At 39.9% G+C, this 23,299-nt stretch overlaps 1 protein-coding gene across 4 annotated transcripts in view; it reads left to right on the forward strand.

Annotated features, from left to right (window-relative positions):
- Positions 1-23,299, forward strand: part of SHROOM4 (shroom family member 4) — a 217,140-nt gene that overhangs the window by 179,563 nt on the left and 14,278 nt on the right. For 3 of the 4 annotated variants that reach the window (XM_060137396.1, XM_060137397.1, XM_060137398.1), the window contains one exon: positions 20,751-21,542. The exons of the other annotated variant lie outside the window; for it this stretch is intronic. In XM_060137396.1, coding sequence (XP_059993379.1) covers positions 20,751-21,542 — 792 coding nt within the window. The remainder of the gene's footprint in view (positions 1-20,750; positions 21,543-23,299) is intronic. 4 annotated transcript variants of the gene reach the window in all.

Raw genomic sequence — 23,299 nt, forward strand, 5'->3', positions numbered from 1 at the left:
ACAAGGACATGGGGACCAGACCATGCTAAAACACAGATGGGAAGGTATAAACTATGCTTGCCTTCCAAGCAGCCACTGGGTGGTTGGAGGGGCCAGAGAGGAGGTAAGACTGTCCAGCCACTGCTGTGCCTTTGCCTCAGAATGTTTCTTGGGTTCTGCCACCTTTCTTTTTATAGGGCTTGTTGAGAGATTAAGGTCTGTTCATTAAAAATCCAAGGCAGATCATGCTAACAATAGGTTAGAATTCCTAAAAGAAGGCAGGGACATTTTTACAAATGGTATGTATGGCTTGGGCTAGAGGGGAAAGAGTTGCTTCTGCAGAGCCCTTAAGGAAAAAAAGAATGCCCAGAGTGGAGAATCTGTTCCTATAATGTGGGGAACATGGCACCTGGCACTTATGCTCCAAAGACATGAGCCCACCTGTCATAGGTGACCATGTGGAGGAGACAGTTACGTCCTCCAGGTTGCTCTCCATCAGTCTGGTTGGAACCCCTTTTGTGAAATTGTTTGATATACTCTTTCAGCTAGTTCTTCTCCAGGACAAGAGGCCCGTAAATTGTATTGATTCTTTAACTCAAACTCCAGGAATAAAGGAGGGACAGGGAAGACGGCTCTTAGCTGCGCCTCTGTGGGGGCACCTAGGAAGAGGGCTAGAATCTGGATCCCCTGACCTCTGAAAAGCCCAGGGTTCTTTCCAGTGGTCTATATTATCCCCTGTGATTTGGTGGTGTAGTCAGGAATAAATTGGGCTTTCTTTTGACTCCAGAGTCTGGGAAACCTATTGGTTTTCTGATTGGCAATGGAAAGAGAGGAAGCCAACATTTACTGATCACCAGCTAAGTGTCAGTCACTGGGCTGGATCTTTTTATAACCATAATCTCATTTATTCTCCACAACAGTTAATTTTACTACCTATTTTATAGATGAGGTCCACAGAGGTTATATAACTTAGTTGAGGTCGCACAGCTAGTAAGTGATGGAGCCAGGATTCAGACTCAGGTTTGTCTGGCCCCAAAGTTCATGCTTTTTCCATTATAACTGCTTCAATTAGGATCGCTAAGGAAACGCTTCAAATGGACCCCTCAGTATCATGTCTCAGGGACCTAAGGCCTGGGTGGGGATACTGTGGGATTCTGTGGCTGGCCTTGATTCCCCACTGTTCTTGGAGAAATCATTTCAGTCTAGTGGGTCTGCTGAGTTTCCCCTACTAGACTGAGACTGTCGAAAAAGGAGACCACACCTTGGTCACGGATGTATTCTCCATGCCTAGCACGGTGCCTGACACAGAGAAGTTGCTCAAGATGTATTTGTCATTTGCTTGCCAAATGAAGAAACAGCCTCCTCCACCATTGAATAGGTAAAATGACACAAAAATAATAATGCCAACTAACATTTCTTGAGCACGGTACTCTATTCTAGGCACCACCGCTTTACAAATATTTATTTACCACCATAACCTTAAGGGGTAGGTACTGTTAGTTTCTTCATTTGACCGAGAGAAGAAACTGAAACACAGATAGATAAATTCAGTTGCCTAAAGTCCCACAGCTAGTAAGTTGACTAGACCCAGGTAGTCTAGCTTCAGAGACACTATACTACACTATGGTGCTTCTCCAAAATGGCTCTCTTACTAATCAGCCAGTCAAGGAAGGGGACTTTATTTAAAACCTAGTATATGTACTGCCTGTTTCTAGGCAAGCAGGGAAATATTAGAGGAAGAGCATCAGGAAGCATGATGCCTGCCCATCCCCAGCTTGAGCAAGGAAGACTAATCCACACAAAGTTAAGTAACAGTAATAATAAATTACCAGTTGCAAAACAACCTATGTGCCACTAGCTAAGTTACACATATCCTGTTTTATCTTCCCCAAAACTGTCAGGTAGGCATTATTATAACTAGGGCAGTGATTCTTGAACTTGAATGTGCATTAGAAATACCTGGAGGGCTTGTTAAAAAAAAAAAATCCAGATACATGATAGCTCCCACCCCGCCCCCAGGGAGTGTGATCCAGTAGGTGTGGAATGGGGCTCAAAATGTGTATGTCTAACAAGCTCCCCAGGTGATGCTGATGCAGCTGGTTCTGGGATCACACTTTGAGAACCAATGATTCAGATAAAGAATCTGAGGTTCAGAGGAGCTAAGTAACTTACTCAAGGTCTCACAGATACTAAAGGGACAAGCCAGGTTTTCAACTCAGGCTAGTTGCTATAAGATGAAAAAGTGTCAAATACATGGTTTAAACAAGAAAAGGCTGGCACATGGTAAGGGGCCAATACATGATAAGTATCATTGTGCCCTATTTAAGTTCATTGGAGGGTAAGAAAACTAAAGGCTGGGGCCTATAGGAGGAAAGGCCCAGAGGGGAAACTAAGCAGGCTGTATTGGAGGAATAAACCCTGCTGGTTGTTAAGAGTTCTGGCCTTATCATTAAAAAGTCTACAAATAACAAATGCTGGAGAGCATGTGGAGAAAAGGGAACCCTCCTACACTGTTGGTGGGAATGTAAGTTGGTACAGCCACTATGGAGAACAGTATGGAGGTTTCTCAGAAAACTAAAAATAGAATTACCATGTGATCCAGCAATCCCACTCCTGGGAATATATCCGGACAAAACTATAATTCAAAAGGATACATGCGCCCCGATGTTTATAGCAGCACTGTTCACAATAACCAAAACATGGAAACAGCCTAAGTGTCCATCAACAGATGAATGGATAAAGAAGATGTGGTAGATATATACAATAGAATACTACTCAGCCATAAAAAAGAACGAAATAATGCCATTTGCAGCAACATGGATGCAACTAGAGATCATCATACTAAGTGAAGTAAGTCAGAAAGAGAAAGACGAATACCATATGATATCACTTATATGTGGAATCTGAAATACGGCACAAATGAACCTTTCTACAAAACAAAAACAGACTCAAAGACATAGAGAACAGACTTGTGGTTGCCAAGGGGGACGTGAGGAGGGAGAGGGATGGAGTGGGAATTTGGGGTTGGTAGATGCAAACTATTACATTTAGAATGGATAAACAAGGCCCTACTGTATAGCAAAGGGAACTATATCCAGTCTCATGGGATAAACCATAATGGAAAAGAATATAAAAAAAGAATGTATATATGTGCATAATTGAGTCACTTTGCTGTACAGCAGAGATTGGCACAACATTGTAAATCAACTGTACTTCAATAAAAAAAAAAGTTCTGGCCTTGAAGTCAGTCTGCCTGGGTTCAAATCCAGGTTTTTCTGTTCGCTAGCTGTGTGAATTTGGCAAGTGGCTTTCTCTTCCCCCCCACTCCCACCCCGCCCAGCTCCTCTCTTTCACCCCACCCCATCGGTTTCCTTATTTGTGAAATGGGGTAAGAGTGCTTACCTCCTGTGACTGTTGTGTGGAATAATTGAGTTAATATATGTAAAGCATTTAGGACAAAATCTGGCACCATAAACCCTCAGTAAATGTTAGTTGTAATGAGGAGGAGGAGGAAGAGGAGCAGCAGCAGCAACAGTAACAGTAGAGAAAAAGGGTAAAGAGTGAAGTATTGCACCAGGATAGTTAGGCCTTGAAAACTAGGTAGGATGGCAAATATGGAAGCAATTGAAGGTTATTGATCAGGTAAGTGACATGGTAAATATGGCACTTCAGATAATTTGGCAGCATTTGCAGCCTAGATGGGTTGAAGAAAGACCAATTAGGGGCAGTGATCCAGGCATGAATGAGTGTGGCCTTGTTTTGGGAAGGTGGGGGTGCAATAGGAATGTAACAGAAGGGATAGATAAATATGTGGATATTCGGGGGAAAATGTTTATTGCGAAAGCAATATTACAGGAAATTAAAAACAGAAGAAAAAGTATCTTTTTTTAAACATCTTTATTGGAGTATAATTGCTTTACAATGTTGTGTTAGTTTCTGCTGTATAACAAAGTGAATCAGCTATACATATACATATATCCCCATATCTCTTCCCTCTCGCGTCTCCCTCCCACTCTCCCTATCCCACCACTCTAGGTGGTCACAAAGCACCGAGCTGATCTCCCTGTGCTATGCGGCTGCTTCCCACCAGCTATCTATTTTACGTTTGGTAGTGTATATATGTCCATTCCACTCTCTCACTTCGTCCCAGCTTACCCTTCCCCCTCCCCGTGTCCTCAAGTCCATTCCCTACGTCTGCGTCTTTATTCCTGTCCTGCCCCTAGGTTCTTCAGAACCATAGAAAAAGTATCCTTATTCTTACTACCCTAACACCCTAATTGTTTTCATTTCCCTGCCAGCCTTTATCTATAGGTGTAGAGATTTGCAGGTGGGGGGGTCATGATTATAATAACTATGTAGATGTGATTTTATGTGTCCTGCTTCTTTTTTCCTCACTAAGCATTATTTGGTGAACAATTTTTCCTGTTGCTATAAAGCCTTCCTCAATAGTTATAAATTTTAATGGCTGCATAATATTTCACCAGCTTAATGTGCCCTAATTTGCTTAATCATTCCCAAACTGGTGGATAATTAGGTTGTTTCCAATTTCTTGCTATTATAAAGTAATGCTGCTAAAAAATTTTGAGCAGCTATAACCTTTTTCTCATTTTGAATTATCTCATTAAAAACAGTTATACAGAGTTGGGATTAGTTGTTGAAAGAAAATTAGCATTCTTATTGTTCTTGATATATTTCACCAAACTGCCTTCCCTGGAGGTGTTTTACTCTGCCATTAACAACATAGGAGAATACCAGTTTCCCCTAAAATTTGCCATCATGGAAATTTTTCTTTTTCTAATACAATAGGTATACATGGTACATATTATAATTTTAATTTGCTTACTTTGATTATTCTGGTTTGAACATTTTTCATGTATTTAATATTTGCATTGATTCCCATGTGAATTGTTGGTTCAGATAATTTGCTCACAAATACGTGACAACTTTTGAGAGAAAAGTAAAAAGAACTTGGGAATGAAAGGAGTTAAGCCAAAAATAATTTTCTGCCCCAGTGTCTTTAGAAAGAGAAAATTATTGATAGAGTGGGGGCAGGTGACAAGGGGACCTGGTTTGGTGGAGATAATAAGTTTGAGTTGGGATATGTTGAATTTAAAGTTAGTGAGGAAGACAAGGGGATGCTTTTGAGGAGGCCTGTTGATCACCCAGGCAGCGGGGGTAGGATGAAGAAGAATAGCCAGCAAAGGGGATTGAAGGGGCAAGCATCTGGAGTAGTAAGAAGGAGAAGTATGCCAGTGTACCATCACAGACGATAAAGAGAGGACTGCTATTGGCTTTGACGGTTTGGACACACAAGTGACCTTCGAGAAAGCAAACTTAGTAAAATGGTGGGCATAGAAAGCAGATGGCATAATGGTCTGTAAAGGGGATGCATACAGAAGAAATGCACACAGTTTTACACATCCTAAATTCACCTTTTAAGTGTACAATTCAGTGAGTTTTGGTAAATTTGCATGCTATTGCAATCATCACCACAATCCAATTTTAGAACATGTCTATCTCCCTAAAAAGATCACTTTTGTTCATTTCCAGTCACTCTCTATTCCACATTCAGCCTCAAGAAACCACTAATCTACTTTCTGTCTCTATGGATTTGCCTATTCTGTATGTACCTTTCATATAAATGGAATCATACAATATGTGGGCTTTTGTGTCTGGCTTCTTTTACTTAGCAAGCTTTAGCAGTTCATCTTTGTTATACCATATATCAGTATTTCATTCTGTTTTTTGCCAAGTAATATTCCATTGTATGGACATACCACATTTTATTTATCCATTCATCCATTAATGGACATTTGGGTTGTTTTCACTTTTTTTGTGAATAATGCTGCTATGACCATTCACATACAAATTTCTATGTGGACATATGTTTTCAATTCTCTTGGGTATATATTTAGGAGTAGAATTTCTGGGCCATATGATAACTCTGTTAACTTTTTAAGGAACTGCCTAACTGTTTTCCAAAGCAGCTTCCACCAGCAAAGTAGGAGGGTTTCAGTTTCTTTTCATTAATTTTAATACAATGATTATGTGCTACTATGTGATTAGTAAAAGGGTTTAAAAGAAGAGTGCTTGAAAAGACATTTATACATTTTAAAATGTTTAAAAAGAAGTTGGCTAGGAAAAGGAAGGAGAGAAATGGGGTGGTAGTTAGAGGGGGAGATAAGGTTTAAGTTAGTGGTTCTCAAAATGTGGTCCTAGGACCAGCAACCTCAGTATCACCTAAGAACTGAAGTAGAAATGCAAATTATTGGACCCCACCCAGACCTACTGATTCAGAAACTGGGACATGGCCCAGAGATGTGTGTTTTAAGAAGCCCTTCAGGCAATTCTGATGCAAGCTAAATATGAGAACCTCTGGTTTAAGTGATGGTTTGATCAGGATTTGGGAAACTGGTTTAAGTTTAAAAACAGAAAGGAGAGGTCAATGGAAAGGGAAAGAATATTTTTGCTGAATATGGAGGCAGCAGATCATAGTTTGTGATCTCAAGGAAGATGAGAAGGCCTAGGAAAGGTCAAGGGCAGAGATGACATTTAAAGAGGAGAAATCCTGATGGAGCTTCCACTTACCTTCTCCCCACTACACACACATTTTTTAACATTTCTTATATCATTTCTGTCACAACTGGAATGATGGGTGTAGGTGGGAAAATCAAATGTATATTCTTGAGCCATTCTCTGCCTGGAAGCCTGCAACGAATTTTAATTCCAGGTAGTTACACTCTTGGTTGTCTCCCTCCACAGTTATTTAGTTTGCATGCAGAGAATGCAAACACATTTTGATATTAGCAGGAGGGAAAAAAACATTGGTGAGTAGATCTGCTGGGAGAAAAAGCTACATAAATGTGAAGCATTTAAAAGCCCAAAGAAATTATTTCCTAGATTATCTCATTTGGTTTTCCATACTTATAATTGCCTCCTGTGATCATTTCCATTTTTCTACTTTGCACAGACCTTTCGAATGTGTAGAGTGTTTATATATATATATATATATATATATAAAACCACAGTTAATCCTCAAAGAAACTCTGTGAAGCCTTATTTTTCCCATTTGACTGATAAGGAAGCTGAGACTCAGGAAAGGTATTATTATACTATTATTAAAAACAACAACCACAAAAGGTATAATAGCTAACATTTATTAAGTGTTTATTGGGTATCAGGCACTGCTCTAAGCATTTCACATGAATTATTTTATTTATTACTAATCATGACCCTATGAGATAGTTACCATTTATTGACCCAGTTTTACAGATGAGGAAACTTACTCACAGATAGATTAAAGTCACTTGCCCAAGGTCAAACAGGCATCTGACTCCAGAGCCCATTACTTCTGGGATTATACAGCAACTACGTGACAAAACTAGACTACTACCCAGGTTTTTCAGTTCACAGCCTAGGGCTCTCTTCCTTCTTTTTAACATACCACATCATGAGCAGAGTGTGGAATATCCAGTACACATTTCCTATTCGGCAGTTGAGTAAAAGAAAACGGATAATTCAGAATTGAATCTCATTTCATTAGGAATAGTACACTTTTCAAGAAGGCTTTACCAGCTAAGAAGAATGCAACCTTCAGAGGCATGAAAGGATTTGTCAAAGAGTGTGACAAAGTGAATTTAAATACTTGGGTATTAATTTAATCGTGGGCACACAAAACCTATTCAAGGAAAATTATAAAACTCTAATGGGAGAAATAAAGACATGAATAAATGCATAGCTATACTCTGCTTCAATTTGGGAAGACTAATATAGTAATGATTACAATACTCCCTAAGTTAATAATATATAGATGTAATGCACTACCAATTAGAGTCACTGTGGTATACTTTGTAGAACTTATCAAATTCACTGTAAAATTTATCTGAAAGAATAAGTGGGCAGGAAGACCAAAGAATACATTTATTTAAAAAGGTAATGGTGGTTCAGCAAACATCATCCTCAATGGTGAAAAACTGAAACAATTTCCACTAAGATCAGAAACAAGACAACTCAACTTGCCCACTCTCACCACTATTATTCAATATAGCTTTGGAAGTTTTAGCCACAGCAATCAGAGAAGAAAAAAAAAAAGGAATCCAAATCGGAAAAGGAGTAAAATTGTCACTGTTTGCAGATGACATGATACAATACAAACAGAATCCCAAAGATGCTACCAGAAAACTGCGAGAGCTAATCAATGAATTTGGTAAAGTAGCAGGACACCAAATTAATGCACAGAAATCTCTTGCATTCCTATACACTAATGATGAAACATCTGAAAGAGAAATTAAGGAAACACTCCCATTTATCACTGCAAAAAAAAGAATAAAATACCTAGGAATAAACCTACCTAAGGAGACAAAAGACCTGTATGCAGAAAACTATAAGACACTGATGAAAGAAATTAAAGATGATACAAACAGATGGAGAGATATACTATGTTCTTGGATTGGAAGAATCGACATTGTGAAAATGACTATACTACTCAAAGCAATCTAAAGATTCAATGCAACCCCTATCAAACTATCAATGGCATTTTTTACAGAACTAGAACAAAAAAATCTTAAAATTTGTATGGAGACACAAAAGACCCCAAATAGCCAAAGCAGTCTTGAGGGAAACAAACGGAGCTGGAGGAACCAAATGCCCTGACTTCAGCCTATACTACAAAGCCACAGTAATCAAGACAATATGGTACTGGCACAAAAACAGAAATATAGATCAATGGAACAGGATACAAAGCCCAGAGATAAACCCATGCACCTATGGTCAACTAATCTATGACAAAGGAGGCAAGGATATACAGTGGAGAAAAGACAGTCTCTTCAATAAGTGATGCTGGGAAAACTGGACAGCTACATGGAAAAGAATGAAATTAGAACACTCCTTAACACCATACACAAAAATAAACTGAAAATGGATTAAAGACCTAAATGTAAGGCCAGATACTATAAAACTCTTAGTGGAAACCAGAGGCAGAACACTCTGTGATATAAATCACAGCAAGATCCTTTTTGATCCACCTCCTAGAGAAATGGAAATAAAAACAAAAATAAACAAATGGGACCTAATGAAACTTAAAAGCTTTTGCACAGCAAAGGAAACCCTAAACAAGACGAACAGACAACCCTCAGAATGGGAGAAAATATTTGCACATGAATCAATGGACAAAGGATTAATCTCCAAAATATACAGGCAGCTCATGCAGCTCAATATCAAAAAAAAAAACAACCCAATCGAAAAATGGGCAGAAGACCTAAATAGACCTTTCTCCAAAGAAGATATACAGATTGTCAACAAACACATGAAAAGATGCTCAACATCACTAATCATTAGAGAAATGGAAATCAAAACTACAATGAGGTATCACCTCACACCAGTCAGAATGGCCATCATCAAAAAATCTAGAAACAAATGCTGGAGAGGGTGTGGAGAAAAGGGAACCCTCTTGCACTGTTGGTGGGAATGTAAATTGATACAGCCATTATGGAGAAGAGTATGGAGGTTCCTTAAAAAACTACAAATAGAACTACCATATGACCCAGCAATCCCACTACCGGGCATATACCCTGAGAAAACCATAATTCAAAAAGAGTCGTGTACCAAAATGTTCATTGCAGCTCTATTTACAATAGCCAGGACATGGAAGCAATCTAAGTGTCCATTGACAGATGAATGGATAAAGAAGATGTGACACATATATACAGTGGAGTATTACTCAGCCATAAAAAGAAACGAAATTGAGTTATTTGTAATGAGGTGGATGGACCTAGAGACTGTAATACAGAGTGAAGTAAGTCAGAGAGAGAAAACAAGTACCATATGCTAACACATATATATGGAATCTAAAAAAAAACTGTTTCTGAAGAACAGAACAGGTATAAAGTTGCAGACGTAGAGAATGGACTTGAGGACATGGGGAGGGGGAAGGGCAAGCTGGGACTAAGTGAGAGAGTGGCATGGACATATATCCACTACCAAATGTAGAATAGATAGCTAGTGGTAAGCAGCAGCATAGCACAGGGATATCAGCTCAGTGCTTTGTGTCCACCTAGAGGGGTGGGATATGGAGGGTGGGAGGGAGACACAAGAGGGAGGAGATATGGGGATATGTGTTTATGTATAGCTGATTCACTTTGTTATACAGCAGAAACTAACACACCATTGTAAAGCAATTATACTCTAATAAAGATGTTTAAAAAAAAAAGCTAATGGTGGTAGACTTACCCTATCAGATTTTAAAGTCTGTCATAAAGTGACAGTCATTAAAACCATATGATAGTGGGTTGAAAAAAAGTCACACAGTGAAATTAAATAAAAAAGAGAGATTCTAGGAACAGATACTAAGACTATAGAGCACACTGGATGCAACCGTGAACTTTGGAAAGCAATCATCTGTCTTCAATAAATGTTGGGAACTGTAGGTATCAATATGGAGAATAATTAACTTAGAGCCACAGTGCGTAGAATACTCTGTAGTAAATTTCAGAAAGCAGACCAGTTGAACAGCATATTCACTCCAGCTACGGATGGAAGATAAATTTGTGCCTGTTAAACGGAGGATATCATCAGAGACAAGATGGATGGTTTCAAATATTTAAAAGTTGGCGGAAGAAACCTTTGTACAACAAAATGTAATAAAAAGCTAAATATCAGAATGAGGAAAATGTCTGGGGTCAGCATCACAGATAACAGTTGACTGTCCGAAAAATGTAAAGAATGGATACAGATATAGAAGGTCGGCTTTCAAATTCAGCTTCATAAAAGGGCAAGGAAAATGAACAGCCAATTTACACATGAGGAAATAAAGGCAGTAAAATCACTGCCTGGAAAAGTACAACCTCTCTACCAATTAAAGAAGTGCAAATAAAAACAACATCAAGGTTTCACAACCTGCTTATTAAATTATCAACAATTAATGGAAATTATAAATAGAAATTACAAAACCCTATCTTGACAAGACTTAAGGAAACAGTATGTGTTTTGGGGGGCAGTATAAATTGGTTCAGTTTTCCTAAAAGACAGTCTAGAAATATGTGACAAGAGTTACAAAACTGTTTGTACATACTCCTTGATCCAGCATACCCCCAAGGAAATAACCTAAAAAGGAAAAAAATAATTTTTTAAAGATATTTAAAGTAGTGCTATTTATAATCATGGAAAATATTTACTAATCTAATATATCATCATGATGGAATAGAATATAGCCATTAACAGTGACAGGTATACAAATATTGGGTCTTATACAGAAATGGGTATTTGTAATAGTATTAACAACAAAAAATGCTAAATTCTAAACTCACATGTTGAATCTGATAGTAGCCTTGCACAAAGAAGATTCAGAAAATCATCTGGTAAAATGTAAATAGCTGGAGTTGAATGCACATGGTGTTCTTGGGGTACATGTCAAGTTGCTGGAATTCATAATAAAAAAGAAAATCTGAAGAAGAGGCAGCCCACATTGGTTTGATTTAGGCCTGCAAAGTTAAAGATCAAGGGCTTTAGAAAAATCCCCATACCAATGACAGACTCTTACTTACCGGACATGCTTGATCTCTCTGTTAGCTAGAATTTGTTTTGCTAGAATTCTCCATCAACCAGCACTTCTGCTTATCTAAATCTGTGAGAACTTGACATTTCTGAGGGGGTACATCACCAGACATTTGTGAATCTTCAAATTTGTCACCATTATTACAACATAGAACCTCTCCACCCCCACTAATGAACATTTTATTATCTGACTCAGAACCATTACTTTCTCAAGACCATTACATTTCTCTTCACTTCCATCATCAGCACTAGTTTGCAAATAGTTTGCATTTCAGTGCCATTATTCACAGAGAAGCACATATTCTCTCTACCATGGTTACTCCACACCTATGTACCTTGTTAACAAATAGAGACCTATCAAACCACATTGAGATGGGAATGCCAAGTGGTTGACTAGGCTCCCTCCTTTGCTTGGTGACTTGCCCTACAAAGCAGTATTGTGAGGCCTTGCAAGTCAACTTCATACCCTTTGCAAAATGACCAGTTATTACACTTCATGGATCTTTAGGGCTACTCTCAAAGGGTTAAAACCTCGAATGTTAAATATGTTCGTGCCAAAGAACTACTCTATGATAATTGTCATTCATAATTGAGCACCCAGAATACCTTTTAAACTGAGATAAAATCATGTTCTTTATAACTTTGGTGTTAAGTCTATTCCACTGTATTTTAGGTCTTCAAAATTTAGTACATTAACATCTGGTATATATGAGGACTTAAATATACAAAAATTGCTCTCTTCCCCTGGCACATCCATTGTTTAATGATTGTGGGGCACCGAATTTCCTTAAATAGCATCAGGATTCCCAGAGCTTTTTGGACCTCCCATTATTTTATTTTATAAATCTTCTCGCACTTGTTACATGGGTGATATGTATATAGTTAATTAAAATGCATTTCGTTTTGAGAGCTTTTTTTTTTTTTGGCTGCATTGGGTCTTTGTTGCTGTGCATGGGCTTTCTCTAGTTGCAGTGAGTGGGGGCTACTCTTCCTTGCGGTGCGTGGGCTTCTCATTCTTCTCATTGCAGTGGCTTCTCTTGTTGCAGAGCATGGGCTCTAGGCACACAGGCTTCAGTAGTTGCAGCACACGGGCTCAGCAGTTGTGGCTCACGGTCTCTAGAGCGCAGGCTCAGTAGTTGTGGTGCGTGGGCTTAGTTGCTCTGCAGCATGTGGGATCTTCCCGGACCAGGGCTCGAACCCGTTTCCCCTGCATTGGCAGGCGGATTCTTAACCACTGTGCCACCAGGGAACTCCTTGAGAGTTTTTTTTAATGGCTTTATACCTCTTAAGATACCCTGGTGAGTTGGGAACCTGGTAGATAATGACTGTTTAGAGCAGTGGATCTCAAAGTGTGATCTGGGACCAGCAATACCATCATCATCCTGGGAATTGTTAGAAATAAAAATTCTCCACTCTGCCCCAGACCTACCAAATTAGAAATTCTGGGGGTAGGACTAAGCCAACTGTGTTTTAATAAGCCTTCCAGGTGATTCTGATGCATGTTCAAGTTTCAGAACCACTGCCTATTAGAGAATAGAGCCTCAATAACCTCGGCCAGCCTGATCCTCCATTAAATTGTTCTCATGGATATCAAACCCTCCAGGCCCCTCCACAGTGTGTTACGTGCTGCTAAAATGTCTTTTATTAAATCTCTTGAGAAGGTTATGAGAATGCTGAAGAGGCAGCATGTTGTGCTGGCAAAAGCACGGGCATTGGAGTCAGATGGACCTTAGTTGTAACTTCTCCTGGCTGCTTATTCTCTTTATGTTCCCTCAGTTGTTTAACCTCCCTGAGTCTCATTTCTAACATGGGCAAGAGAATACTCAGGCTGGAAGATTGTCTTCAGGGTGAAACGAGATGGAGTCTGTTAACTGTCCAGTGCTGTGCCTGACACATGGTGGACTCTGAGTAAACAAGAGTGGTCATTACCATCCCTTAGCACCATGTCTGTGACACTATGTAGGGTTCAGAGGAGTAATGGAAAGACCTTCTTGGAAACTCCAAGTTGGAGTCATTGGAGAGAGGAATCTAAGCTTCACCCAGGACAGCCCCAGTATAGCAAGGACTTCTCTGATTTCTTCAAAGGACACTTTGCAGCAGGCTCCTGGGGGCTGTAGAAGGCTCAGAATGAGTCCTGCCACTTGTATTTGCTGTTGCCAGACTAATTGTTCCTTGCTTGAAGTTCTGTGGCCCCAGAGGCAGAGAAGCGTGGCAACAACAAGCTCTCTGGGCCCTTCTCCCCTCCCTGTGTAGCCTCCTTGTATCTCACTTCCTGGATCTTGTAAATATTTCCTTCAGCAATAAGCTGGGAGTGGCTGTTTCTCTTGGAGCAGTCTTATCTTTTGGCTGCTGGGGAAAGGGGAAGGGGAGAGGGGCTGGGACTGTGCACTCTTGCTGCTGAGATCCTGGAATGCCAAGCTATTGTGGTGAGGTTAAAAATAAAAATTCCAAACAAGAAAACTTCAAAAGGCCTAAGGAGGAGGCGGGAGGAGATTTTTCAGTCTCTGAAAATACTGGTTTTCATTTTCAATTACTATGAGCCCCTCCCCCCCCCAAAAAAAGATAGTAACAAAAGGGGAAAATCTATTCATCAGAAGAACAGGCAGCCTGTGCCAAGAGGAAAAGAGAAGAACAGCCCAGAACTTGGCACACGATTTGCTTTTGTTTTTGAGATGTAGGCTCCTTGCTGGTGTCAACAAAGCCCTTTCTCAGACTTAGCTTTCATGCTCCCTCCCCTCTCTTCAGCAAGGAGTTAAAGTCTTTGAGAACACCTTGGGGATGAATGTAGTGCAAGTACCTTTTGCCTTAACTCAGGAGTCCTTGCTTCAGTGGGATTTCCCTTGGAGCCAGATAAGGCAAGTTCCAGTCTGGACACTACTACTTCTTACTAGCTGGGAAAATTAATGACACTCTCTAAGCCTCAGGATCCTCACCTGCAAACTGGCAAAAATGGTAATTACTTCAATGAGCTGGTGTGAAGATTAATAGAAATACCTGCATGAAAGTGCCTACAAAAGTGTGTGACACATAGTAAGTAAGATGTAAGAAACCATAGTTCTTTTCCCTTAATTTAGCTCCTTATCCTCCACTCTAGGGAAGAATCATTACTTCATCCCAAAGAAGAGTTGTAGATTTAGATTTCTGTGCATATAGGTGGCTTGAGCCCTTTGAAACTAGGGCCTCTAGAGACCAATATCCTTGGCCTGAGCCTGACACACTTCAATGCAAGCCTCCCATTCACCAGTCTGCTTCAGCTATTAGTGCCTGGAAAGCAAGGGCTACGGGTTTTGCTCCCCTGAGATCTGGTCACCTTGCACAGTGTAATACTGAATGACAGCTTGGATGACTTGTACACACATTGGCCCAGCTGGTCCCATCGAGGGCAGTGCTTCCCCTTTTCTGGAGTCTTGCCTAGTTCTGCTCCCTTGATGTAAATGACTCTGCAAGGTTCAGGCTGCCCTTACACAAGCTGTGTCAGTGGGAGAGCAGTGCTTTTGAAATTAGGATTGATGCAGAGAATAGCAATTTCCAGGTTGCCTTGCTAGAGCCTAGTGCCTCAGGATAGTGTCACAGTGCCATAAATCGGGGCACCAAATGTCCCTAGAAGGGTGTGCTCTTTTCTTCCAACTGGTTCTGGAGTTGGCTACTTAAAGGTAAATTCTGTAATGCTGACATAAGTGATTCGTACCTAAACAAGACAACATAGAATATCTAGTCTTGTTGATCGTCACACTGCTTTTAAGCCTAAACTTGCCTTTTATTCTCTCTCCCTTTTAGTAGATGAGAAGAGTGAGTGAATGAGCCTAGGATTAAAATCCTTGGTTATCTAGGGCCTCCTGGCTCGGCAGCCATGTAGCTGAGCTGGGACTCCAGGACTCTTGGTTTCTTGGCTATTGAGTAGGGCTGAACATTAACCAGGGGACAGTGCAGTTCAACTCCCTTGATGGGAACAAGGAGCAGGGCTGAAGCATACAGCAGTGAAGGCTGTACACTGCACAGTTTGCACAACCATATGCAGTGGCCCTAAGGACTTCACTCTAATAATAAGCATAGTTCTGTCATTTATTAATCACTTTTCCACGTACCCAGCATCATTGCTAGGTCCTTTTTATTTTATATGGTCAATCCTCACAGCAGGTTTGTTAAGATAGATATTTTACTGAAACTGAGGTAAATTAAATACTTTCCTCAAGGTCATGCAGCTTTTGGGTTCTGGAGGCAGATTTTTAAATTTTACTGAAATTCAGACCCAAGTCTTTCTAACACTGTGTTCTTTGTGCTCTGCTCTGTTGCCTTTCCTGTGCCCTGGCAAGGAAAGAGTGGTAAATTTGATGACTATCATGGAGCAGGGTTTTTCTCACCACGGCTGCAGGACATTGGCCCAACTTGAGCCTTTGGAGACGTTGCTTTCACCACCTGCATCTCATAAGATCTAGATTTGAGATGAAGGTGGGGAAGAACAGGAGAGGCAAGGACAGAAGGTAGGAATGTGTGTGCTGAGGGGTGGGACACATACTGTACAGATTGGAAACCAGCCTAACTGGAACAAATAACTCTATCCCCAAACCTCTACCTCCAAACCACAACACTCCCATCTTTTTCACCCTGGACCTTTGTTTCCATAGTATGATCCCTGAACCACTGGTATTAGAATCCCTTTGGGAAATTGTTTAAAATGTAGATTCCTGGGCTCCACCACAAGGTACTAAATCTCAATTTCTATTGATAGAAGTGGAGCCAAGGAATTTGCATTTTAAACAACATCTTCAGGTAATTCCAATTAAGAGCCACTTCGATTAGGAACAACTGCCTCAGACCAATGGTTTCCAACTTTTTGGATCATGCACCCTTCTCAGAAAGAATTGTTTTGAGCATTCACCTTTAATATATGTTGGTAGTTTATTAATAAATTACTTATATCTACTAATGTTCTAATATTTATGTTTTTAAATGCAAAAAACGGTGAGTTTTGCATTAGTATTCTTCGATGAGAATGGTCTCTGGTTTTCCTTTATGTATGTTCTAGTTGCTAGGTTTTGGTATTGATGTTATGCAGGATTCTTTTCTTCTCCCCCTGTTCTCTAGATTCCAGAATCTAGAAAGTGTAAATAGCATTGAGGTTGTCTGTTACTTGAAGGTTGGTAGAATTAACACAAGATCATGGGAGTGTGCTGTTTTTTTGGTCAAATTTATCAAATTTTTTCCTATGATAACCTGTGGTTTAGATATTTTCGTTCTTCTGCAATTAGTTTTGGTAATTATGTTTTCCTAGAAAACTAAGTTTTCAAATCTGTTTTCATAGAGTAGAGCAAAGTGTTCTCTTACTCTTTTCATTTACTTTGTAACTGTGGTTATTTCTCCATTTCTAATTTTGTGCATTTAGGGTTTTTAATTAGATTAGCAAGAGGTTTATCTGTTTTATGGTTTTATATTTTCTTTTGAAGAAAGCTTTTGGCTTTAATTATTAGTTCTATTATTTGTTTTCTAGTGTATTAATTTCTGCCATTAGTTTTATTTCTGCTTTGCTTAGGTCTATTTTTGTGGCTCTTAACTTCTTTTGTTGAAAGCATAATTCATTTGTTTTAATTTGTTTTTATGTATTAATATAAGTATTTAAGACTATCAATTTTCCTTTAATCATTGTTTTAATCAACCACATCCTCTTCTGATTATTTTCATTGTTGTTATTTGTAGGTAGTCTACAATTTTAGATTAGATCTCCTCTTTGACTAGAGTGGGGGATATTTTCTCCCTTTTATTTTCTGTGTGCTAGAAGTATTTGTTTTTCATTTTGCTATTAATTTCTAGTGTTATTTTATTGTGACTGGATACAGTTTTGTCATCAGCTGAAAAAGTCTTATATTTTGTTTCTGCTTTTTCTACCTTTACATTTTCTATATATTTGCTTTATGAATTTTGATGCTATGTTATTTGGTACATAAAGATTCAGGGTAATTAGATCTTAATTGTGTTTTCTAATCATTAATATTATAGTGCCCTTCTTTGTCTTGTTTATTGCTTTTTCCCTTTAATTCAACTTTTTTTATGATATGAGTATCATGGTCCTTGGGGTTTTTTTGGGAATTAGCTCAGTTATTAAATATTTATGGAATGCCTACTATGTGCCAGGCAGTAGGTACCAGATGAATGAGACACACAAGATCTCTGCCCTTGTGGGGGTGTATGCTCTGAGAAAGGCAAAATAGAAAAATGATAATTAAGGATAAGTTGTCTCTACTTTAGATAAGGTGGTCAGGAAAGGCCTCTGTGCCTGATAGCATTTATCATCCTATTACTTCCCACTCACCACCTTGTTTGTTTGTTTCCTGAGGGGGGAAATGCCAGGTGGAACAGTCTGTACACAAGGAATTATTATAATCTTAAGGAGCTATAGGTGGGCTAAGGTCCAAATGAGAAGAGAATGGGGATGTGTGGCTATGAATTTCTGATCCACATGAGGGATGAGCTAGCCAGGATGGGGACTGCAGATGAGGGGAATGAAGGAGATTTTGCTTTCCATTCTATCTGACCTGGGCCACCATTATGTGTATTATTATTTTTTGAGGAAATATTCTCAGTCTTCATTGTGACTACTGAATGGATATTCTGTCTGATGATTTAATTGAACTGCTGGAATTTCCTGTCACTAGGCAGTACTTAGCATGATGCTGATTGCTCACAGACTATAGCAGGAAACCAGATCTTCTGGCTTAGAGGGCTTAACTCTTTAAACTCAGAGATTAAAGAGATGTCCTTTGCTTTGGTCCCTCTTTATTATACAGAAGTTTAACTCTTATCCATATTTAACTAAACCTGGACTTGTTTTCCTTGCATATACTTTTCTATTACTTATGAGATGAGAGTCTTATTTCACCTCACAAGTCATAGTTTTTAAGCTTTCTGATAGTTTTTTCTTATAACTATGTAATATATATATACATATATACACATATAACACATATTAAAATTTTATACACACACACACACGCACACACACCCTGAACTCTTGAATCTGAAATTTATTTTGGTATATAATATATGGTGCAGCTCCAAATAATACTGCTCTGCAATTGTCTCAAAAATATCTATTAAATAATCTTTATCTTCTTGTTATGGAAGGTGAATTATATATGACATTTTTATAAATAGTTTGATATGTTTCTGGACTTTCAATTATGTTCTATTAGTCAGTAAAACAGTTTTAATTATAACTGCTTTATATTATGCTTTATACCTTACTTACCCCCTATTTCTTCTGTAGCAAAATATGTTTTTTATTATACAGTAGTCCCCATGTATCTGTGGGAGATATATTCCAAGACCCCCAGTGGATGCCTGAAACCACAGATAGTACTGAACCCTATATATACTATGTTTCTTTTAAATACATACATACTGATGATAAAGTTTAATTTGTGAATTAGGTAGAGTAAGAGATTAACAGTAATAACTAATAATATAATAGAACATTATAACAATATACTGTAATAAAAGTTATATGAATTCTGTCTCTCTCCTTGATCAACTTCCTCAACTCTGCCAGAAATGTGGCAGTGGCTTCTTCATTGACAGATGCAGCCTTTCCAGTAACTTTCCTGTTTTTCAGTCCAAACCTATTCCTAAATCTTTGTAACCATCTCTTACTTGCAGTAAATGGCTGAAGTCACTTGTTTCAGGGGATCCCTTGCTGAAGTCTTCGTATAGGCTCCATGTTTTCTGGCGCAACACATTGCTGTCAGTCAGAACATGCTTTCTGTTCATGTCTTCCATCCACAAATTTAATGCCTTTCCATCTTACCTAAGCCCATGTCATGCACTCTGGCTGTAACTTTTGCAGTTTGAGATATGACAGCAGGCACGAATTTCTTTTTCCTTCTTCATGATTTGATGGATACAAGATTCGTTCTTACCATAGATCTTAGCAACCTCAGCATATGATTTTTTCCCTTTCCTTATTAAGTCAAGAACGTTCACCTTTTCACTTAAAGGAAGCACTTTACGGCTTCTCTTTGGCAGATCTAAATTGCCAGCATCTCTACTCTTAGGCCTTGGGGCCATTATTAAGTAAAATAAGGCTTGCTTGAACACAAGCACTGTGACACTGTGACAGTCCATCTGATAACCTAAGACAGCTACTAAGTGACTAATGGGTGGGATCCGCTGGACAAAGGGATGATTTAAGTCCTGGGAAGGATGGAGCAGGACGGCGGGAGATTTCATCACACTACTCAGAATAGTGTGCACTTCAAAACTTATGAATTGTTTATTTTGGGAATTTTTCATTTACTATTTTTTGGACTGTGGTTGACTACAGGTAGCTGAAACCTTGGAAAGTGAAACAGTGGACAAATGGGGACTACCATATCCTGCTTTATTTTGCAAGTTAACACAAAAATTCTATAGTTAAAAGTCCTGGTGAGAATTCGGATTGGAATTGCATTAGAAGGATATACTTTAAATCCAAAATAGCAGATATTTGTGAATGGCCTGCTCGATGTTTTTTGGTACAAGTATAAGAACATGGACAGAAAGTATACATGCCAAATTCATGATATAGCTTGCATGTAGAGAGGCAGCAGGGGAATAGAAGTGGGGAGTGAAACAAAGGATATTATTATTTTAAAAATTCATGAAGCATAGATGGTAAAGTATTAAAATGTGCTAATTGTGGGCAGTAGGTGGGAACATGAATATTTATTATAACAATCTCTGTATGTTTTTAAACATTTGAAATGTTTCATAATTAAAAACAAAACAAAAACAACAGATGTAGCAGGATAACCACACTTGCAAGCCCCAGAACACAGCACATTTGTGTGGGGTGGTGTGTATATCCAGACTTTGGAGTTAGACTCTCCATGTTCAAATCCTAGCTCTGCCACTTACCAGCTTTATGACCCTGAGCAATGACTTAACCTGCCCATGCCTCAGTTTCCCCAGATACAAAATCAGGACAATAATAATAGCTACTTCCTATGGTTATTGTGAGCATTAAATAAGTTAAGACATGGAAAGCACTTAAAACAGTGTCTGGCACTTAGTATGCACTCAGTAAGTGTTAGCTATCAGTATTATATAGCATATATTATTATTACTACACTTACTACCTATATTATATTGTTTTGCGGCTGTTTTAAATTTTACATAAATGATGTTATCCAAAATTATGGGACCATCTGCAACGTGCTTGCTTTATACAACCTTTATCTGCTGTTTTGCAGGGAAATGGCTCATTCCAAGGCTAGCTTTTCATGGGCAACCCCCTTCCATCCTTGCTTTGAGAACCCAGCACTGGACTTGTCAAGCTACCGAGCAATCTCTTCTCTTGACCTCCTTGGAGACTTCAAGCACTCCTCAAAAAAACCAGAGGAAACCTCCGTTTATGAAGAGGAGAGCTCCCTAGCCTCCATGCCCCGCCCACTGCGGGGCCGGGCCTTCTCAGAGAGCCACATCAGCTTGGATCCTCAGAGCTCCCGGGCCTGGGGGCAGCATAGGAAGGAGCTCTTTACCAAAGTTGTTGAGATCCAGCCAGATCCTCTGGGTGCCAGGAAGAAGGCCTTTCCTCCTCCTCGCCCTCCTCCTCCCAACTGGGAGAAGTACAGGCTCTTTCGTGCAGCCCAGCAGCAGCAGCAACAGCAGCAGAAGCAGCAAAAGCAGCAGCGAGAGGAGGAGGAAGAGGAGGAGGAAGAGGAAGAGGGGGTGGAGGAGGAGGGGGAGGAGGAAGAGCTGCCACCCCAGTATTTCAGTTCAGAAACCACTGGTTCCAGTGCCCTCAATCCTGAGGAGGTCCTGGAGCAGCCCCAACCCCTGGGCTTTGGCCACCTGGAGGCTTCAAGGCAGGGCTCACAAAGCCTTCCAGCAGAGCAAGAGTCCTGTGCTCTCCATTCCAGCAATTTCCTGCCTCAAGTAAGGGGCCATTTGGGATCTCAAGCTGAGAAGGCTCTGCCCCCTTGCTATTATGGCATTGGTGGGCTTTGGAGAACATCAGAGCAGGAGACCACTGATTCCCCCAAGTAAGTGCTTATGAAAGACGTTAGGTCCCTGAAGAGGTGGCAGCATGAGTTTGAATTCCACCTTCACCATTTGCCAGCTGTGTGACCTTGGGCTGGTCAATTAAACTATTTCCAGCCTCAGTTTTCTCACCTGGAAAATGGGCATGATGATACATGGTTATTGTGAATATGAGGATAATCCACGTAAAAGACATAGCCCCATACTTAGCACATAGTAGGTACTCAGTAAATGTCATTGATGTTCTTATCCCTAAATATCACTATCAAGGTACTATATTTATTTTTTTCTAGTTTGTCTTTAAGGTATGCATCAGTGTCTGGCCCCTGAGCAATAAGGCATTAAACCGTTATTGCCTTGTGGCCTTTTCCAGAAGCCTGGCTCAGGTCCTTTTCTGCATTTTCTGCTGCTTGCTCTCTAGAACAAGAGGCCAGCTCACAACCTGACCTGCCTCTGCTCTAGGACTTGTCTGAGCTTCTAAACTCTTCCCCCACCCCCAGCATCAAAGGTGTTCCTGGGGTTGGATGCTTTATGCCCTGACCATTCCTTACAACAGCCAAAGGCATTCTTTTCATCTTCCACTTTCTCCATCACCCCCACCCTTGTTTCCTCTGCCTCTTTGCATTTGCTTCAGTGGGCAAATGGTAGTACCAAAAGTGGTAGTTGACAGGGTCAGCTGTCTGGGCAGAGAGGCTGCAGAAGGAGTGTACTCTGGCCACAGAACTGTTCCCTTCACTGTGCCAATGCTCATTGGCGTGCCCCACAATGTGTGGTTGTCCTCTTTGCTCCAAAACAAAAGAGCTTTGGCTTTTGGCTCTGCCAATCCTCCTGCAGAGAGCTCCACGGACTCTCTGCTGGGGATGGGGATGAGGGGCAGGTGTCTATCCTTTCAGTGCTTCCTTTAAATACCTTTACAGAAGGAACTTGCCTGAGACTTGTTGCTATTAGAAGTACCTTGTTATTGTGTCTTTTACTGATGGACAAATTCATTACTTGGCTATCTGGAGCTAGTTGACAAGTTTTCCAGCCTAAGGTGCCACAGGCACAGCACTTACAGGGCCTGGCTCCCAGACACTATGAGAATTTGTCAGATCCCTAGTGGCTGCTTCTCAAGCTGCCCATCTAGCTGGGGGGTATTCTTATTGTAATTAGAAAACATTTGTGGAAAGTGACTGTGGATTGTTACCTATCACAGCAGAGAGAAGAGAAGGCAACCTAGCACATAGTAGGCACTTAATATTTCTGAAGAAAGAATGAATAAATGAATGAATGATCACGTATTAAGCATTTGATATGTGTCAGACACTGCTAGCCATTTTATATCTATTATTTCATTGAATTCTCCCAACAGCCCTATGGGCCATTATTATCCCCATTTGACAGATGCGGAAACTAAAGCTGAGTAAAATAAGGGACTACCTAACTCAGAATTACACAGAAAAGACTCAAAGCCAGATCTTACTCCAAAATCTATGCTTCTTTTGCCATCCTAGGCAGGCTCTCTTAGGGAGATCTGGTTCCTGCAGTAGCCAGGCCTTTACTTAGACCTCCTGTCCCCTAGAAGGCAATGTGTACCAGAGGTAGTAGTTACAGGCCCCAGGCTTACCCCTTTCAGCCTCCTAGTCCTTCCTCCTTTATGTACCTCCATTCATCTTGGCACCTTGTCCAGAAAGAAGGAAATTGCTATTACTAGAGATCTTGTAACTTGTTGCACAGATTTTTTTTTTCTTAATGACTATGGGATGCAAGGGGAAACATT

Source organism: Lagenorhynchus albirostris, chromosome X (genome assembly GCF_949774975.1).
Source record: "Lagenorhynchus albirostris chromosome X, mLagAlb1.1, whole genome shotgun sequence".
NCBI lineage: Eukaryota > Metazoa > Chordata > Mammalia > Artiodactyla > Delphinidae > Lagenorhynchus > Lagenorhynchus albirostris.